Source organism: Antennarius striatus, chromosome 23 (genome assembly GCF_040054535.1).
Source record: "Antennarius striatus isolate MH-2024 chromosome 23, ASM4005453v1, whole genome shotgun sequence".
Classification (NCBI taxonomy): Eukaryota; Metazoa; Chordata; class Actinopteri; order Lophiiformes; family Antennariidae; genus Antennarius; species Antennarius striatus.
In genome coordinates this window covers 244,557-262,741 of record NC_090798.1, presented here as the reverse complement: position 1 = coordinate 262,741, position 18,185 = coordinate 244,557, and the positions used below count along the sequence as shown (strand labels likewise).

Below are 18,185 nucleotides of genomic sequence, written 5' to 3'. Positions count from 1 at the left end.
CTGCCCCCCCCCCCCTTCAACACGCCTCCCTGACTTCCTGTGGTGAACACACTCTCTACCCATAATTCACGGCTTCTCCTCGCTCGTTTCCACGTTTCGTGTTTTCTTGGTGCTTTTGTGGAAACAATGAGGGCACCTGTTTCCTGCAGGTCCATGCGTGTCGTCACCCCCACCGCCTGGCAACACGCGTGTGTGTGTTTCCTGGGGGTGAGGAGGTGGGGGGGGCCAGACTCCTGATGAACTCTCTCACCCTCTGCCCCCCCACCGTTTCCTGGTCCTGATGAGTTGTGGCTACCCGGCTTCATTGTCCCAAATGCTGGAAGCTCAGCGGGACTTTCCAGCTGCGGCCCCCCCCCCCAACTGAAAAGACTAAACCAGTGACATGTGACTAACTTATGATCTGCCTGCAGAATTGTTCACAATGAGTGTGTGTGTGTGTGTGTGTGTGTGTGTGTGTGTGTGTGTGTGTGTGTGTGTGTGTGTGTGTGTGTGTGTGTGTGTGTGTGACAGACACACAAACAGGAAGTGATAAATACACCAGAATGTGTGGAAGGTGGACCAGGAGGCAAACTGGAACCAGTTTAGTGAAGCAGCGGAACAAGAACAGAATCCATGGTGGGGGGGTCAGTTCACATCAGCGTGTCCCATTCCCTGTGACATGAAGATGAATTTAATTGTGAGTCAAAATCCACTTAGGGAAAATATGAGGTTACATTTTTATGATTAGACTTACAGGCAAAGTTAGATTCAAATACTTAGTTTTTACCTTTAATTCTGCTGATGGGGGTTTTCTTGCCACTTTTATGTAAGATATTTAAATGCACAACTGCCCCTGCTATGAGTAGAAAGACCCGTCATGAGGCTTTAAACCGTCATCTTAAGTGGTTTTGGTGAACTTACTATGATAAATGAATAAGTAATCAGTTGCATAAACGGGGTGACGATTCCTCCATCGACAGGAAACGCCCGGAAACCCGTTTCCGTGCTTGTCTCCCTCCAGTGTTCAACAAGGGGAACTGCACCAGGCTTCAGGACGAGCGTTAAACACGGTTCACCTGAGCTGATCAGCCGCTCTGAACTCAAGTCTCCTGGATCAGAGAAGAAACGTCTTCAAGAACTTTCTTACCGTCCAGTGGATCGACTCACCAGCCTCTGGAGAACCTGATGACGGAGAACCAAACAGACGTCCCTGAGGGAGTATTTATGGAGCAGTGGTCTGAACTGCGCATGCGCGTCAGCTAAATTGCCTCATTTATTGGTGGGTCAAGGTACGGCTCCCGGTTCTCCGGTGTGTGTGAACGGCTCCGTGAGCTGCTGCGGACGTGGATGAGAACGGAACCGGGGCCGTTACCGGACATGTTGACTCAGGTGGGTCCCGGTAAAGTTCCTCCGAGCATCGAAGCGTCGGAGGCTCCGGTTTGTGACCGGACTGTCGAGCCGGTTGTTCTCGGTAAACGGTGTTTGAACTTCCTGCGCGGCGCGAAACAACGAATCACGGCGCTCAAGTTACGCACGAGCCCGAAGCCCCCGGTAAGCCCCCGGTAACCCGCCGGTAACCCGCCGGTAACCCGCCGGTAGTCTGACGGTGATCACATTGTTGTTTGTGTGTTTGGCACAGCCGGCAGCGGCGACCAGTGCGCAGGCGCACCTCCAGTGTGACGTCACTCCCGTGGAGTTCGGCCGCGGGAGAATCGCGTTCAAGCCCCGGTGACCGGAAGCCGCGCGCGCGCAGGTGTTCACTTTTGTTGTACTAAATTAAAGAAACAGGAAGCAGCCAATGAGAGTCTCTGAAGGTGTAGTTGTCTGTTTCGTTGTTAAATGAGTAAATATGTCAGTGGAGCTTAATCCTAATCAGGCGTTCACACCGAGCAGCAGAATCTGGATTAGGCTGGTTACCATGGTAACCAGAGGCCTGTTCTGTCCCCAGAGGAAGCTGTTGTAGGAGCCATGGCCGTGCTGAAGCGCCCCGCCCGGCGCCAGCGCCCCCCGGAGCAGGAGGAGGGCCCTGACGGGGGCTGGGGGTGGGTCCTGGTGGGGGCCATGTTCGTCAGCATCAGCCTGGTGTTCGGCCTCCTGCGCAGCCTGGGGGTGTTCTTCGTGGAGCTGGTGACCCACTTCGACCAGAGCGCCCAGTCCATCTCCTGGATCACCTCCACCAGCCTGGCCACGCAGCAGTTCTTCAGTGAGTGGGGGGGGCGAAGCCCCGGGACCGGCGCCGCCACTGGGGGAGAGACGGGGGGGTTCATGAGTAACGTGTTCAGTCAGCTGATCCGTCACGTGTGGAGCGTTCATGAGTAACACCTGGTCAGCGTTTAGCAGCAGGTCATTTAGTACACCCTGACCCCCCAGCAGTCTCTGATGCCCCGCCCACACGTAGGTCTTTTTGACAATGTGTCTACGTGGACACACAGAATGGGCGGAGTTTAAACCGTCTATTTTCTGACCTATAGCAGCTCCACGTCAAAGACGTCCTGATGAACACGTCAGCTGGAAATGTGTCGTCTGTTTCTTTAGGAGTCAAAGGTCATCCATCATCCATCCATCATCCATCCATCCATCATCCATCCATCATCCATCCATCATCCATCCATCCATCATCCATCATCCATCCATCATCCATCCATCCATCATCCATCCATCATCCATCATCCATCCATCATCCATCATCCATCCATCATCCATCCATCCATCCATCCATCCATCATCCATCCATCATCCATCCATCCATCCATCCATCCATCATCCATCCATCCATCCATCCATCATCCATCCATCCATTCACGTTCCTCGCCAAAGATGCCGACACCAGTTCTGGGTCAAACCGGTTCGCGCTGGTGGAGAACTCTGATGGAGGTGTCCTGTCCTGTTGTTAACGGAGTGTGTGTGTGTGTGTGTGTGTGTGTGTGTGTGTGTGTGTGTGCGCGTGTGTGTGTGTGTGTGTGTGTGTGTGTGTGTGTGCGCGTGTGCGTGTGCGTGTTGCAGGCCCCCTGGGGGCGGCGCTGTGTAACGCGTACGACACGCGGGCCGTGGTGATGGCGGGGGGGTTCCTCGCCGGTCTGGGCTTCATCCTGGCCTCTCAGGCCACCTGCCTCGCTCACCTGTACCTCACCATTGGCCTCATCACAGGTACCTTCAGAAGCAGGTTTTTGTGTTACCGTAGCGACCCGCCTCACCCCCACCCCCCACCCCCCAGGGTTCGGCTGGAGCCTGGTCTTCACCCCCATGATCGCCACCATCATGGCTAACTTCACGCGACGCCGCTCGCTGGCGTTGGGGCTGGGCTTCTCCAGCATCGGCGTGTCGTCCTTCGCCTTCAACCCGCTGTTCCAGCTGCTGCTGCAGGAGTACGCCTGGAGGGGGGCCCTGCTGGTCCTGGGGGGCCTCAGCCTCAACATCGTCCCCTGCGGCGCTCTGATCCGACCCAAGCGGCGCTCTAAAGCTCTGGCGAAGGTGAGCGGCGCCACGCTAGCTGCTAACACCTGTGTAGCTCCTGTGTCTAACCCTGTGGCCCCTCCAGGTGGAGTCGGAGGCCGGCCCCCCCCGTGCCCCTCTGCTGCGGCGCGTGGCGGGCTACATGGAGCTGTCCCTGCTGCGGCAGCGGCCCTACGTGACCTTCGTGCTGGGCCTGGCGCTGCTGAACGTGGGCTACTTCGTGCCCTACTTCCACCTGGTGGCCCACGGCCGCCGCGCCGGCTGCAGCCAGCTGCAGGCCGCCTTCGTCATGTCGGCCGCCGGCGCCGCCGACACGCTGGGCCGCGTGGCGTCCGGGTGGTTCTCCGACCTGGGGGTGTTCCGGCTGCTGCACATCGTGACCGGCTGGATGGTGCTGGTGGGGGTGGGCATGATGCTGCTGCCCGTCAGCTCGCTGGGGGGCTCCTACCCCGCCCTGATGGCCGCCAGCGTCTTCTACGGCTTCTGCGCCGGCGCGCTGGCCTCCGTCATGCTGGGGCTGCTGCCCCCCCTGGTGGGCGTGGAGCGCACCATGGGGGCCCTGGGGCTGCTGCAGCTCATCGAGAGCATCACGGGGCTGCTGGGGGGGCCCCTGTCAGGTACGACCCCGCTGGGCCTCAAGCTGTTTCACAACACAGAGGTCAGAGGTCACACGTTACCTCAGCCGGCCCGTGGACTTTAATCGGGGGGGGAGGGGCGGTCACATGTCCCTTCTCTCATAGATTTTCTCAGTTTGGTAGATTTAAAAGAGTAAAAGTGAGCAGAAACTTGTCCCTGGTGCTACTTCCTGTTACAACAGGAAGTAGGAAAAAAAGACAGGATTTTAACGTGTTTTTAACTTAAAAAACATTTTCCAGCTGAATCAGTAGTAAGTTAGCATACAGTTAGCGTAGCTCTGAAACAGTCCTGAGTTAGCATACGGTTAGCGTAGCTCTGAAACAGTCCTGAGTTAGCATACGGTTAGCGTAGCTCTGAAACAGTCCTGAGTTAGCATACGGTTAGCGTAGCTCTGAAACAGTCCTGAGTTAGCATACGGTTAGCGTAGCTCCGAATCAGTCCTGAGTTAGCTTACGGTTAGCGTAGCTCCTGGTGCTAACCACTTCCTGTCTGCAGGCTTCCTGAAGGACGTGACGGGGGACTACCTGGCGTCCTTCCTGGTGTCCGGGGGCTTCATGCTCCTCGGCGCTCTGGTGATGACCACCCTGCCTCACTTCTTCTCCTGCACGGACCCGCCCCCTCCTCAAAAATGTCCCGGTTGCCACGGAGACAAGGAAAGGCACTTGGAGATGGATCAGATGAACAGTTCTCCGGAACCCAACAAGGCAGAATGTTGATCTTGTGATGTAGGCGGGGCAAATGGTCACACGCCAGGACGCCGTCAGCTGACCTGCTGACCCCTCGATATACTTCAGATCCCAAAGCATCACAAGCAGCTTCAATGTGGGGGCTAGCTGCCGTCGCTAGCAGCCGTTAGCATGTGATTAGCACTGAGCCGCGGGTCGGTTGTTCCTGTGAACGCGTCACGACACTCAGACGTTTTCCATCAATCTTTAACTCAGACGGTGTTTTCACAAGGAGCTCACCACGTTGCACAACATGCGTGTCGCTCTACATTCATGCGTGATTCTGTCCTTCATGGGTCGTTAGCGTGTTCGAGGCTCTGAAGCAGAATGTCTCGTAGCATCCATGCTAATCCTGATTTTTTTAGTGATTTTTTTAGCCTAAAATGTGTAAATCAGGATTAACCGTTGGTCTTTACACGCGTGTTCATTCATGAATGACAGGAAACACGTTTTCACTATTTTATCACACCTGAAACCGATCAATCAATCATTGAATCTGTGATTAGTTCTTGTGTCCAGATGATGTGGATCAGCACTCAGGTGATAGACTGGACCAATAGATCCTCTGCTGCTCTTTCTTCACCACCTGTGCTTTATGTCACCTGACAGGAAGTGCCCTTACAGATCATGTGACCACCAGAAGCTGGTTAAACCTGAATCCAGACTGTCAGGAATGTGGATGAGGTTCAGCTTCGTGCGACTGATTGTGAGCTGCTGTTTTCACGGCGCTGCAGTGATGTCATCACCTGTCCGTCTGGTTTTAGGGCGACGCCCACGTCTTCCTGAGGAAACTCTTTGCTTTAGATCTAAAGATTCAAATGTGATTTAGATGAAGAGTATTTTATATTGTTTTCTTACTCTTGGTCAACTGGTCAGGTGAGTGGCAGCAGTTCCTAGAGCTCAGACTAACTGATGTCGCCCTCTGCTGGTCAGGATGAAGTACTGCAGTAACCAATAAAGATTAACACACAATAGTTCTGTGTTGCGGTTTATTTGTTCATGATACAAACGTGGAGTACCTGACCTGTTGAACGGAGGCAGGAACAGAGTTACAACATGTTTTCAGTTCGTGACGTTTTCACTTCAGGAGATTAAGTCTTTAAGCTTTAAAACAACGTGTACAGGCTTTAATCTGAGCTTCATTCTGACCATCAGAGTGGTGGTGTTAATCCTCTGCAGCTCCCACACGCCCCCTGCTGGCCTCACAAAGCCACTCCAGTGCCCCCACCCCCCCACCCCCCAGGCACAACCGATCTGCTGACATGCTGGGACGAAGAATTCGCTTTGTGTCCTCTGACCTCCAGCTGGGCTGGACTGCATTCCTGTGCGTGTGTGTGTGTGTGTGTGTGTGTGTCTCTGTGTGTGTGTGTGTGTGTGTGTGTGTGTGTGTGTGTGTCTGTCTGTGTGTGTGTGTGTGTGTGTGTGTCTGTCTGTGTGTGTGTGTGCATGTGTGTGTGTGTCTGTGTGTGTGTGTGTGTGTGTGTGTGTGTGTGTGAGGCCACGTCTGCTTCAGGTTCTGGGTTCTTTGCTGCGGCGCTTCAGTTTCTCGGGGGTGTTGGAGGCCATGTGTGAGAAGTCCCTGAAGATGTGGTGGTAGGTGTCGTCACCTGGGGGGGCGCAGAGACGAGACCATCAACACACCTGATGCTGGATCTGATGGGGGCCAGACTACTTCCTGAACACATGCAGACTTGCAGAAGCAGGCAGCTACACACACACACACTGAACACACACACACACACTGAACACACACACACACATTGAACACACACACACACACACACACTGAACACACACACACACACACACTGAACACACACACACACACACTGAACACAAACACACACACACTGAACACACACACACACACACACTGAACACACACACACTGAACACACACACACTGAACACACACACACTGAACACACACACACACACTGAACACACACACACACACACACTGAACACACACACACACACACACACACACACACACACACACACACACACACACACACACTCAACACACACACACACACACACACTCAACACACACACACACACACACACACTGAACACACACACACACGTTACCTCTCGGTGTGCAGACGCAGACGGACGTCTCAGCGTGACGAAGCCAGAGGCACATGTGTGCACACAGAGACACGGCGCGTTACACGGAGCACACACAGCATCACATCCTGCCCCCCCACGACTGACCCCTGACTCTACAGCGCCCCCCGCTGGAGGGATGCCCCCCGCTGGAGGGATGCCCCCCGCTGGAGGGACGCCCCCGCTGGAGGGACGCCCCCCGCTGGAGGGACGCTCATGAACCGATGGGGTGTTATTGCACTGATCTGTGTCACTATTCACACAATAGAGGTGAACGTACATTCAGCTTATAGACCTGGACCATCAGGCACTGAGAACCAATGAAAACGCTCCGTTCCAGACACATGACCTGTGATTGGCCCCGCTGTGTCTCATTCTGTTCCTTTGGTTTTAGTTGCCCTGCTCATCATTCTGCCCCCCCAGAGCCCAGCCGCTTATGTGGCTCTTGATGGCCTGGAGGCTCTTCCTGGTGTGGGCCAGCCCCCCCCCTCCGGTCCCCCCCAATGAGCTCCCGGATCCCTGCCCCCCGGAGTGACCTGATTGGCCGAAGGCTTCGTCCATCTCCTGCATCTCCTTGTTCATCCTGGCGATCCGCAGCCTGAGGGGGGGGGGGGGACGGGGGGTGGAGCTGTGAAGTTGTCGGTTGCCATGGTTACTCAGGAGCGGTTCTTCCCTGTACTCACAGAGTGACGATGTCGGCGTTGGCGTTGTCCACGGCGATGGTCAGGGGGTCCTTCTGGTGCTGGTCCCTGGCGTTGTAGTCAGCCCCCCGCTTCAGGAAGAGACACACCAGCCTGGGGGGGGGGGCCAGGGTTAGATTCACCACATTACTTTCATTCTGACGGAGTGGGGGGGTCATACCCGGTGTGGCCCAGGATGGTGGCGTGGTGCAGCGGCCCCCTCCCACTGCTGTCTACCAGGTTCACGTTGGCGCCGTTCTGCAGGAGGAACTCACAGGCAGCCAGGGCGTTCTGGGGGGGGGGGGGGGGGGCGCACACACACACACACACACACACACACACACGTTAATGTTTACACCGCTTCAAACCCGGTCCGACCCGCTTCTAGCACCAGAGACACTGAACCAAACCAGTGGCCCCAGTGCATTCTGGGTCACTGGTTTGTGACCTTGAACTCAGGTGTCGTCTGTGTGCTAACAGGAGGTCGGGGGTCATCCTAACAGGAGGTCAGGGGTCACCCTCCTCACCACGGACACGGCCTGGATCAGTGGCGTGCTGGACTCCTCCGACACGTTGACCCAGTTGACGTCGGCGCCGTGGGCGAGGGCGTCAGCCATCAGGGGGAACTTCTGCAGGGCGGCGCCACGGTAGAGCAACGCCCCCGGATGAAGAACACTCAGGTCCTCCTCTTCCTCATCCATGTCTGTGGGAGGAGAGGGTTAATCTGTGTGTGAGTGTGTGTGTGTGTTTGTGTGTGTGTGACTGTGTCTGTGTGTGTGTGTGTGTGAGTGTATGTGTGTGTGAGTGTGTGTGTGTGTGTGTGTGTGTGTGTCTGTGAGTATGTGTGACTGTGTCTGTGTGTGTGTGTGTGTGTGTGTGACTGTGTCTGTGTGTGTGTGTGTGTGTGTGTGTGTGTGTGTGTGTGTGTGTGTGTGTGAGTGTCTGTGTGTGTGTGTGAGTGTGTGTGTGTGTCTGTGAGTATGTGTGACTGTGTCTGTGTGCGTGTGTGTGTGACTGTGTCTGTGTGTGTGTGTGTGTGTGTGTGTGAGTGTATGTGTGTGTGAGTGTGTGTGTGTGTGTGTGTGTGTGTGTGTGTGTGTGTGTGTGAGTGTCTGTGTGTGTGTGTGAGTGTGTGTGTGTGTGTGACTGTGTCTGTGTGTGTGTGTGTGTGTGTGTGTGTGTGTCTGTGAGTATGTGTGACTGTGTCTGTGTGTGTGTGTGTGTGTGTGTGTGTGTGTGTGTGTGTGTGTGAGTGTGTGTGTGTGTGTGTGTGTGTGTGTGTGTGTGTGTGTGTGTGTGTGTGTGTGTGTGTGTGAGTATGTGTGACTGTGTCTGTGTGTGTGTGTGTGTGTGTGTGTGTGTGTGTGTGTGTGTGTGTGTGTGTGTGAGTGTATGTGTGTGTGAGTGTGTGTGTGTGTGTGTGTGTCTGTGAGTATGTGTGACTGTGTCTGTGTGTGTGTGTGTGTGTGTGTGTGAGAGTGTATGTGTGTGTGAGTGTGTGTGTGTGTGTGTGAGTGTATGTGTGTGTGAGTGTGTGTGTGTGTGTCTGTGTGTGTGTGTGAGTGTGTGTGTGTGTGTGTGTGTGTGTGTGTGTGTCTGTGAGTATGTGTGACTGTGTCTGTGTGTGTGTGTGTGTGTATGTGTGTGTGTGTGTGAGTGTGTGTGTGTCTGACCTCTTCCTGTGCTGACCTTCTGGAGGTCACTGGCTCTCAGCCCTGAGACGGGACACAGATCAGATCACTGATGACCTTCAGTCTCAGGTTCTGACCTTCAGCTTCGGGATCTGACCCAGTCTCGGGTCTGGGGGCTCACCTGTGACTCGGGGCAGGGTGGTGCGGATGGGTTTGGGTTTGAGGGGGGGCCGGGGTCCGGTCCGGTCCTGCGTGCCCCCCCGTGGCCTCCAGCCGCTGGGCCGCCTCAGGGGTGGGTTCCTGGCCGTCTCAGGCAGCTTCTGGATGAACTTCTTCTCCACGTACTTGGAGCGGATCCACAACTCCTTGTCTCCTCTGACGGGACAGATCAGAGGGGGGGGGTCAGAGGAACGCCTCACGTTACCACGGAAACCACCCCTTAAAGGTACGCAGACGCCGACTTGCAGGACGGCATTGGTCACATTTCTATCTCCACGGCAGAAGGGAGGGGGAGGGGGTGTGGGCGGGGCACTGATGATGTCATCACCTGGGGCTGGAGGGGTGGGGCTTCTTGATGGTCATCTCATCGATCCGAGCCTCGTAGATCCTGTTGATCACCGAGTTCCCCAACTCACACATCAGCTGGAGGCAAGGGGGGAGTAATCTGTTAAAGTAATCTATTACAGCAGTAGTGTCCAATTCAGTAAGGAAGGGGCGTGGCCTGAACGTACCTTGATGAGCTCCGGCTCCCAGGAGTCCAGAGTGAGAGAACGCACCTTAGAGAAGTGGACCCCCAGGCTCCTGGGGGGGGGGGGGGGGCGTTAGTGTGTGTATGTATGTGTACCTGTGTGTGTGTGTGTGTGTGTACCTGTGTGTGTGTGTGTGTGTGAGTACCTGTGTGTGTGTGTGTTTACCTGCGTGTGTGTGTGTGTACCTGTGTGTGTGTGTACCTGTGTGTGTGTGTGTGTGTGTGAGTACCTGTGTGTGTGTGTGTTTACCTGCGTGTGTGTGTGTACCTGTGTGTGTGTGTACCTGTGTGTGTGTGTACCTGTGTGTGTGTATATCAGTGTATGTGTACCTGTGTGTGTGTGTTTACCTGCGTGTGTGTGTGTGTACCTGTGTATGTACCTGTGTATGTATGTGTGTGTGTACCTGTGTATCCCTGAACAGACGATACACAGTGTGACCCCCAGGTTGATGGAGGCCCAATCAGGACCCGGCTCTCCACAGTCACAACAAAACTCGTTCCCCCGGATCGCCTGGACCTCCGTTAGAGCCTTGCATCCCTCGCTGTCCTGATCCGCCCCCCCCACTTCAAAGCCACCCGCCGACAGGGAGCTGCAGCGTCGTCTCTGTTCACACACACACACACACACACACACACAAACACACACACACACACACACACACACACACACACACACAAACACACACACACACACAAACACACACACAAACACACACACACACACACACACACACACACACACACACACACACACACACACAGGTTGAGAAACACATTTATCAGCAGAAGGACAGGAGAGGACCAGGACCACCTCCATCAGAGTTCTCCACCAGGGGGCAGCGCGACCCGGTCTGACCCAGAACTGGCATCTTTGGAGGAACGTGAATGAATGAATGAATGAATGAATGAATGAATGAATAAACTCTATGACTCCTAAAGAAACAGACGACACATTTCCAGCTGACGTGTTCATCAGGGCGTCTTCGACGTGGAGCTGCTATAGGTCAGAAAATAGACGGTTTTAACTCCGCCCATTCTGTGTGTACATGCAGACACGGGTCACACACACATGTAGACACGAGTCACACACATGTAGACACTGGTCACACACACGTGTAGACACAAGTCACACACTTGTAGACACGGGTCACACACATGTAGACACGAGTCACACACTTGTAGACACGGGTCACACACGTGTAGACACGGGTCACACACACGTGTAGACACGGATCACACACGTGTAGACACGGGTCACACACGTGTAGACACAGGTCACACACGTGTAGACACGGGTCACACACACGTGTAGACATGGATCACACACGTGTAGACACGAGTCACACACATGTAGACACGAGTCACACACGTGTAGACACAGGTCACACACGTGTAGACACGAGTCACACACGTGTAGACACGGGTCACACACGTGTAGACACGGGTCACACACGTGTAGACACGGGTCACACACACGTGTAGACATGGATCACACACGTGTAGACACGGGTCACACACACGTGTAGACACGGGTCACACACGTGTAGACACGGGTCACACACACTGACATCACAGTGGTTTTCATAACGGGGAGACGCCCCCTAGATAGAAAACGTTTCATCACAGCGTTACCACGACAACGCAGACCCGGAGTTTTCACAAACTTCACTTTGTCAGCGTTTTGGTCCTGGATGTCTGCGTTGTCATGGTGACGAAAGGAGGAACCGCAGGTAAAAGTTGTGTTTTCAAATTGATCTGTATGGGCGGGGCCTCAGACGGAACAATGTGGATGGAGAAGCCCTTAAAATGTGTGTGTGTGTGTGTGTGTGTGTGTGTGTGTGTGTGTGTGTGTGTGTGTGTGTGTGTGTGTGTGTGTGTGTGTGTGTGTCTCACAGGACTCTGCAGGTCTTCTCTTCTCTCCTGAAATGCTGAGGCGATGCTGTTCTGGACGGCTTTGATCCACGCCTGCTGCTGCTGGTCTGAGTCCGCCTGCAATAAACAGGACCTACACACACACACACACACACACACACACACACACACACACACACACACACACACACACACACACACACACACACACACACACACAAATTAATTAATTTCTCACTAGACGATAAAGTAACACATTCACACACTTCTCTGCAGAACACACCCCAAATTTTAATTTTTTTTTTATACTGTTGTAATCCCTGAAGGGAAATTAAGAACACACACTCTAGTATGTTAATCAGATCAATCACACACATTCCTAGCAGTGTGTACAGGACCCTGTAATACACACACACACTCACTTTGACGGTGACACCACCTCGAAGCAGAAGCGTCTCTCGTTGTCGGTGCTCAGCTTGACGGTACACAGACGCAGGTCGTCCACCACCACCGTGGGCTGCTCCTGACACACACACACACACACACACACACTCTGACCGTTACACACACTGACCGTTACACACACTGACCGTTACACACTCTGACCGTTACACAGCTCCACGGAACTCTGTTCTCAACAGTTTCTGTACCTTGAATTTCTTCTGATACACCAGCTGATTCTTCTGGATGGAGAACCAGCGTCTGGGGGGAGAGAGGTCAGATGTCAGAGGGGTTAGATGGGTCAGGAGGGGTCAGACGGGACAGGAGGGTCAGACGGGTCAGTAGGGGTCAGACAGGTCAAGAGGGGTCAGATAGGTCAGGAGGGGTCAGGAGGGGTCAGACAGGTCAGAGGGGTCAGACAGGTCAGGAGGGGTCATATAGGTCAGGAGGGGTCAGACGGGTCAGGAGGGGTGAGACAGGTCAGAGGGGTCAGATGGGACAGGAGGGGTCAGATAGGTCAGAGGGGTCACATGGGTCAGACAGCTCAGAGGGGTCAGACGGGACAGGAGGGGTCAGACAGGTCAGGAGGGGTCAGACGGGTCAGGAGGGGTCAGACGGGTCAGGAGGGGTCAGCCTGCAGACGGCCCTCCTGTGGGCCAGCTGGTACCTGCTCCAGGTCTTGAAGGCGTTGCTGGCCCTCTTGTAGAGGTACCCCTCCATCACCACCCCGTTGGGGGCCTCGGCGTTGAAGTCCATGATGGAGTCGTCGTAGCAGACGTCCTTCTTCTTGATGGCGGCGTGTCTCTGCTCCATGTCCCTCTTCTCCCGGGCCGAGTCCAGAACAAACTGAGTGTGCTGCTCAGGAGGAGGCGGAGTCACTTCATACATCATGTCATGATGCACACACCTTCACTTGAACATTCTTTACATGATGAACAGTTTTAAAGCTTTTATCAGCAGAGAGGTCATTGAATTAACAACACCTTAGCGGTTAATTCTACACACAGGATTAAAACTCTAATATGATCCAGTCTGAGATAAATATAATATATAGAAAATAATAAAAGAGAAAAGTGAGTTTTTTTCCTCAAAGGATAGAGGATTATTGGTTTGGGTTAATGTGTCTGTTTCTGTTCTGACTCCACTGGAGGAAAACTTTCTCGTTTCTTTTCCTCCGACAGACACCACCGGACTAAAGGTCACCAAAGGTCAGCGCTCCAAACTCCAGGAAACAGGAATCAGAAATATCTGAAGCTCTTCCTGCATCCTGTCCCTGACGCGGGCACAGCGACGGACGCCTCTGCAGAGGGCTCCGTGTGAGCTGATCTGTTTATACTGATCACTTCCTGTCCGAACAGGAAGAGCTGCAGAACGATCGCTGAACGTTCTGCTGGTTGATGTTCACTATCGGTGGATTGACAGAAACTTCATGAAATCAAACAGACATCAAACAGAAAGGGGTGTGTCTGACTTTTGATGAACGGGAAGTGACATCATCACGTCATTCAGGTCAGTGTGGTGGAACACCTCAGTGGATTAAAGCTGGGCTTAGTCTCTACACCCCCCAGGAGGAAATTCATTCAGAGGTAGAGATGTTAAAGTTACATTACGGTACTACAGTGTTTATTATTATGGGATGTTTTAATGTCCTGTTAGTGTTTCTGGTCATTTATACGACCTCAGATGGAGATCAGAGATTGAAATGTAATAAATAACAATTCAACATATGAACAGCTTCTCTACACGATCATGTGTGTAAGTTGAGGACTTCCTGTACAGAGAGTCGTGTCTGGAGAACCACTTCCTGTTGTTGACACGCGATAAGAACACGTGTCACGTGACCACACGCTGCTGAACTCACTGAACAGTGACAGTAACGTCCCGTGTTCCATCTCCTCCCTCCACACACACACACACACACACACACACACACACACACACACACACACACACACACACACACACACACACACACACACACACACACACACACACACACACACACACACACACACACACACACACGTGTGGTTAGGAGTCTCCTGGTTTTTATTTCTGCCTCTTCTGGCCTGAAACAGGTCGACCCCCCGACTCCTCAAACAGGCCGACCCCCCGACCCCTCAAACAGGTCGACCCCCCCGGCCCCTCAGACAGGTCGACCCCCCCGACCTCTCAGACAGGTCGACCCCCCCTGACCCTCAGACAGGTCGACCCCCCCTGACCCTCAGACAGGTCGACCCCCCCTGACCCTCAGACAGGAAACAGGAAGTCACCTCCTGGCTGAGCGTCTGCCGGTACTGGTCCAGCTGGGACAGGGACTGGTGTCCGTGACGGAAGAACTGGGCCTGGGCCTCCATCAGCGACAGCACCTGAGGTGACAGCAGGTGAGAGACGCTCACACCCCCCTCCACACGTCAGCAGAGAATACACGCCTCTGGACACGCGTGACGTGACGTGTTCATGAGCGTCAGACGAACTCACCGCCGTCAGGACGTCCGTCTTCTTCTTGGCCTCGATGACGTTAATCTGGAACCAGAAGCTGTGGTTTAGAACGCTTCATGTTTCCATGACCCCCCCAGAGGGATCCTGGGAACAACACGCTATCGCTGGGATGGAATCAGACGTGGAGCCCCCCCGTCGCCTGAACATCATGTAGTTCACACGCGTGACCTGACACCAAAGAGTTAAACAGAGACTAAAGTCACCTCCAGGACGTAATCCAGCGCCTCGGCCCTGAAGGCGCGGCGTGCGTTCAGCAGGGCGTGGCTGGCCTCTTCGATCTCGTGCTGCCTCCCCCGGGGGGCCTGAGCGTTCCTCGCCAGCGCCCCCTCCAGGCCCTCGCTGCTGCGCTCAAACTCCTTCCGCACGTCTTTGAAACGACGAACGTCCCTGAAACCCGAAGAGAACGTCACGTCAGAGTCTGTGTGTCAGCTGAGTCACATGACCAGTCACATGATCAGTCACATGACTTGTGTCTTATTCAACTGCTCCAGCTATCAGCTGTCCTGCATTCCTGTTTTCACTGATAACAGCTTCAAAGAACGACTGAATAATCAGTTAAAACTGGTTTCTATGTCCTCTGATTGTCTGTTAGCCGTTAGCCGCTAGCTGTTAACTGTTAGCCGCTAGCTGCTAGCTGGAACAGACGTTCAGACGGAGTCTGATTGGTCGGTGTTGGGCTGAGGTGACCGACGTGAACAAACACACTAATCAAACTGAAGGTCGCGGGGGGGTCACACTCACTCTTTGATGAAGTTCTGCAGTTTGGTTTTGACCGACTTCTGCGTCGTCTCCATCATGTCCTAAGAGGGGAACAGAGCAGAGGTGTGTGTGTGTGTGTGTGTGTGTGTGTGTGTGTGTGTGTGTGTGTGTGTGTGTGTGTGTGTGTGTGTGTGTGTGTGTGTGAGCGTCTCACCCCCTGAGCCTCCAGGATGACGGACAGCTTCTTGGAGAAGCGGTCCAGACTCTCCTGCAGGACACACATCACATCCTGTTTCACCTCAGCAGCCAATCAGGTTGTTTCTAACAGGATGTAGGGGTTTCCCCCTCACCTCCATCATGGGGTCCCCGCAGCAGTGCTGCCCCAGGTCCCTCAGCCCGCTGACGAAGCTCCGGCTGCTCTGGCAGTAGACCCTCCCCGCCTCCAGCATGGCCGAACACTGCTTCACCAGCTGGACAGACACAGGTCAAAGGTCAGCCTGGTCACACACCAACACACCCCAGGTGTTCAGGGGTGTCTGTTCGTTAGAGAGTCAAGATGATCACAATAATCAGAACCCTTTGATTGATTATCAATCATTAGAACATCATCGGATCCACCTGACAGAACTGTTCTGATGCAGGACAACAGGAGGAAGTGAAGCCTCACTACTTCCTGTTCAGTCAGGTGAGAACACAGGAGCCCCGCCCCCAGCAGGAGCCCCCCCATCGGGAGCCCCGCCCACAGGCGTGCGTGTCTCAGGCGGATTGGCTCACCTTCTCCAGGCGCGTCTCCAGCTCGCTCACATCGCTCTGGACCGCCTCGATCTCCGCCCTGGAACACAGCCAATGTAATCTGATTACTTTACTATAGTAATAGTAACTCAGACAGGAAGCAGCGACGGAGGACACGCCCCCAGAGGTTCTGCTCTGACTCCTGGAGTCACAGCAGCGAGGCGCTGAGGACAGAGCTGAAACCGTTTCCGCCGCGGTTCTTCTGTCGAAAACACACTTCCTGTCTCACCTCACCCACTTCCTGTTGCCCGCCCACCTCCTGCCGTTACCTAGCAACACCTCACAGCCTCTGGCCTGACATGTCAGTGTAGGTAGTGACTCCTGGAAGACCTCTGACCCCCCCCCCCACACACACACACACAGGAGTCTGAAATCTGCTGAATCAGCTGGAAGAGATGACGCGGTGACTCATCACGGGTGTGTGTGTGTGTGTGTGTGTGTGTGTGTCTTTTCTAAACCAGTTGTGTTGAACTTCCTTTGAATTACCGCAGGTAGTGACGTCATGGTTTGAGACGGTTACCCGGCGTGACATTCCGGAGCGTTATAACACGTTATGACCGCTCGTTAAACTTCATTCACACGTCATAAGCAGCTATTCACAGGTGCTGCAGGAGGTTTATGTTAAGGTGGAACTGGTTTAAGGTGGAACTGGTTTAAGGTGGAACTGGTCTGACAGCAGTTCCAGGTCTGAACAACAGACCTCAGATCGGTTCCGTTCACACCGACCAGACTCAAACCGGTTCGGTTCCCGCCCCACAGGAACCGGTCTACCGGTTTCCCGGTGCCGGTCTGTGTCAGGCAGCTTTTATTTTCTTGATTCTCACCTGAAGCGCGGAGAGTCCTTCAAACACTCCTCAAAGTCCAGCTTGACCGTCATCCTCGGGTCCCGGTTCCGGTGTCACGTGAATCTGGATCAACAGGTTCGATCGGTTCTCATCCTGATCGATTTGTTTCCACCGCTTTGATGTCGCTTCGAATCTTCTGACGCAAACGGATGAAAGTGGTTCTGAATGAACGGACCGGAAGCTGCGCGTCCCCGCCCGATCCCGCAGCTCGGTGCGCGTGCGGGGCGGCAGCGCGCGCCAATCACAGATCGATACTGATCGATAGAACCGGACGAGTCACACGGTTCTTGTCAAGAGTCCCGACTGAAGGACTCACTCTGACAAACACACACACACACACACACACACACACACACACTGACAAACACACACACGTTAAGTCCAGCCCTCCTCTGACGTCACGCTTTTTCCGGGTTTCTTAAAAGTGCTTTTTAATAAACCTGCTGCACAAAACACAACTAAAGCAACTCCCGCACGTTGAACCGCATCTGCGTGATGAGTTCAGGGACCATCTGGATTTATCACGTTTAATCTGTGGCGTTCCGTCGTGAAACGCGTTGGGTGGGTGTGAGTTCTCACCACAGAAACACTATTTATTTGGTTCATGTTTTAATTCTCAGATCAACGTCTTTCTTTCTCCAAAACACAGAAAACCAACAGAAAACATCGAGTTTAACGTTTGTAACAGAAAAGTGAACGGAAGCCCAGCAGGACAAAAATAAAATCAACCTCAAAAGTTTAAATCTGTGAAAATAGTTTAATGAGCGTTCACATTTACGTATAATAGATAATAAATATAATTATTCAACAACTGTATCGTAACTCTATGTGTTCTCCATGTGCTCACAGGGAGTATGTGACGTCATTAAAGTGATCATGACGTGCTGATGAAGCTTTTTAACTCTTCACCTCTCTTCAGTGAAGTGTAGCGACGCTGCCCCCGGCGGCGTCCAGCGGAACTGCAGCTAAAAGCCTTTCCTTCTCACTGTGGCTGAGAGCTGCTTTAGATGTTCAGGACTAACGAGTTAAAATCACATGGGTCACAAGTGAAGCATGTGTGGAGTATGTGT

At 53.7% G+C, this 18,185-nt stretch overlaps 2 protein-coding genes across 6 annotated transcripts; one reads left to right on the top strand and one right to left on the bottom strand.

Moving 5' to 3' along the window:
• The first annotated feature begins 94 nt into the window (after positions 1-94).
• slc16a13 (solute carrier family 16 member 13) lies at positions 95-5,628 on the top strand. Of its 3 annotated transcripts, none has more exons than XM_068308419.1 (7): positions 95-676; positions 960-1,368; positions 1,928-2,182; positions 2,983-3,126; positions 3,194-3,450; positions 3,518-4,049; positions 4,564-5,628. In XM_068308419.1, exons 3-7 carry the CDS (start codon positions 1,948-1,950, stop codon positions 4,782-4,784), a joined length of 1,389 nt encoding a protein of 462 aa, XP_068164520.1. In that variant the 5' UTR covers positions 95-676; positions 960-1,368; positions 1,928-1,947; the 3' UTR covers positions 4,785-5,628. The 3 variants fall into 3 exon arrangements, with proteins under 3 accessions (XP_068164520.1, XP_068164519.1, XP_068164518.1); XM_068308418.1 differs by having other exon boundaries at positions 960-1,732; XM_068308417.1 differs by having other exon boundaries at positions 960-2,182.
• Positions 5,629-5,768: 140 nt separating this feature from the next.
• On the bottom strand, positions 5,769-17,472 carry acap1 (ArfGAP with coiled-coil, ankyrin repeat and PH domains 1). Of its 3 annotated transcripts, XM_068308411.1 has the most exons (22): positions 17,095-17,472; positions 16,253-16,310; positions 15,829-15,948; positions 15,693-15,746; positions 15,521-15,579; positions 14,983-15,166; positions 14,759-14,803; positions 14,551-14,646; positions 12,945-13,132; positions 12,487-12,538; positions 12,259-12,359; positions 11,858-11,969; positions 10,369-10,568; positions 9,948-10,017; positions 9,764-9,858; positions 9,398-9,591; positions 9,259-9,300; positions 8,113-8,288; positions 7,767-7,876; positions 7,589-7,699; positions 7,442-7,503; positions 5,769-6,400 (listed from the first exon to the last, which is right to left on the bottom strand). In XM_068308411.1, exons 1-22 carry the CDS (start codon positions 17,145-17,147, stop codon positions 6,303-6,305), a joined length of 2,280 nt encoding a protein of 759 aa, XP_068164512.1. In that variant the 5' UTR covers positions 17,148-17,472; the 3' UTR covers positions 5,769-6,302. The 3 variants fall into 3 exon arrangements, with proteins under 3 accessions (XP_068164512.1, XP_068164514.1, XP_068164513.1); XM_068308413.1 differs by lacking the exon at positions 7,442-7,503; XM_068308412.1 differs by lacking the exon at positions 9,259-9,300.
• Positions 17,473-18,185: the final 713 nt, after the last annotated feature.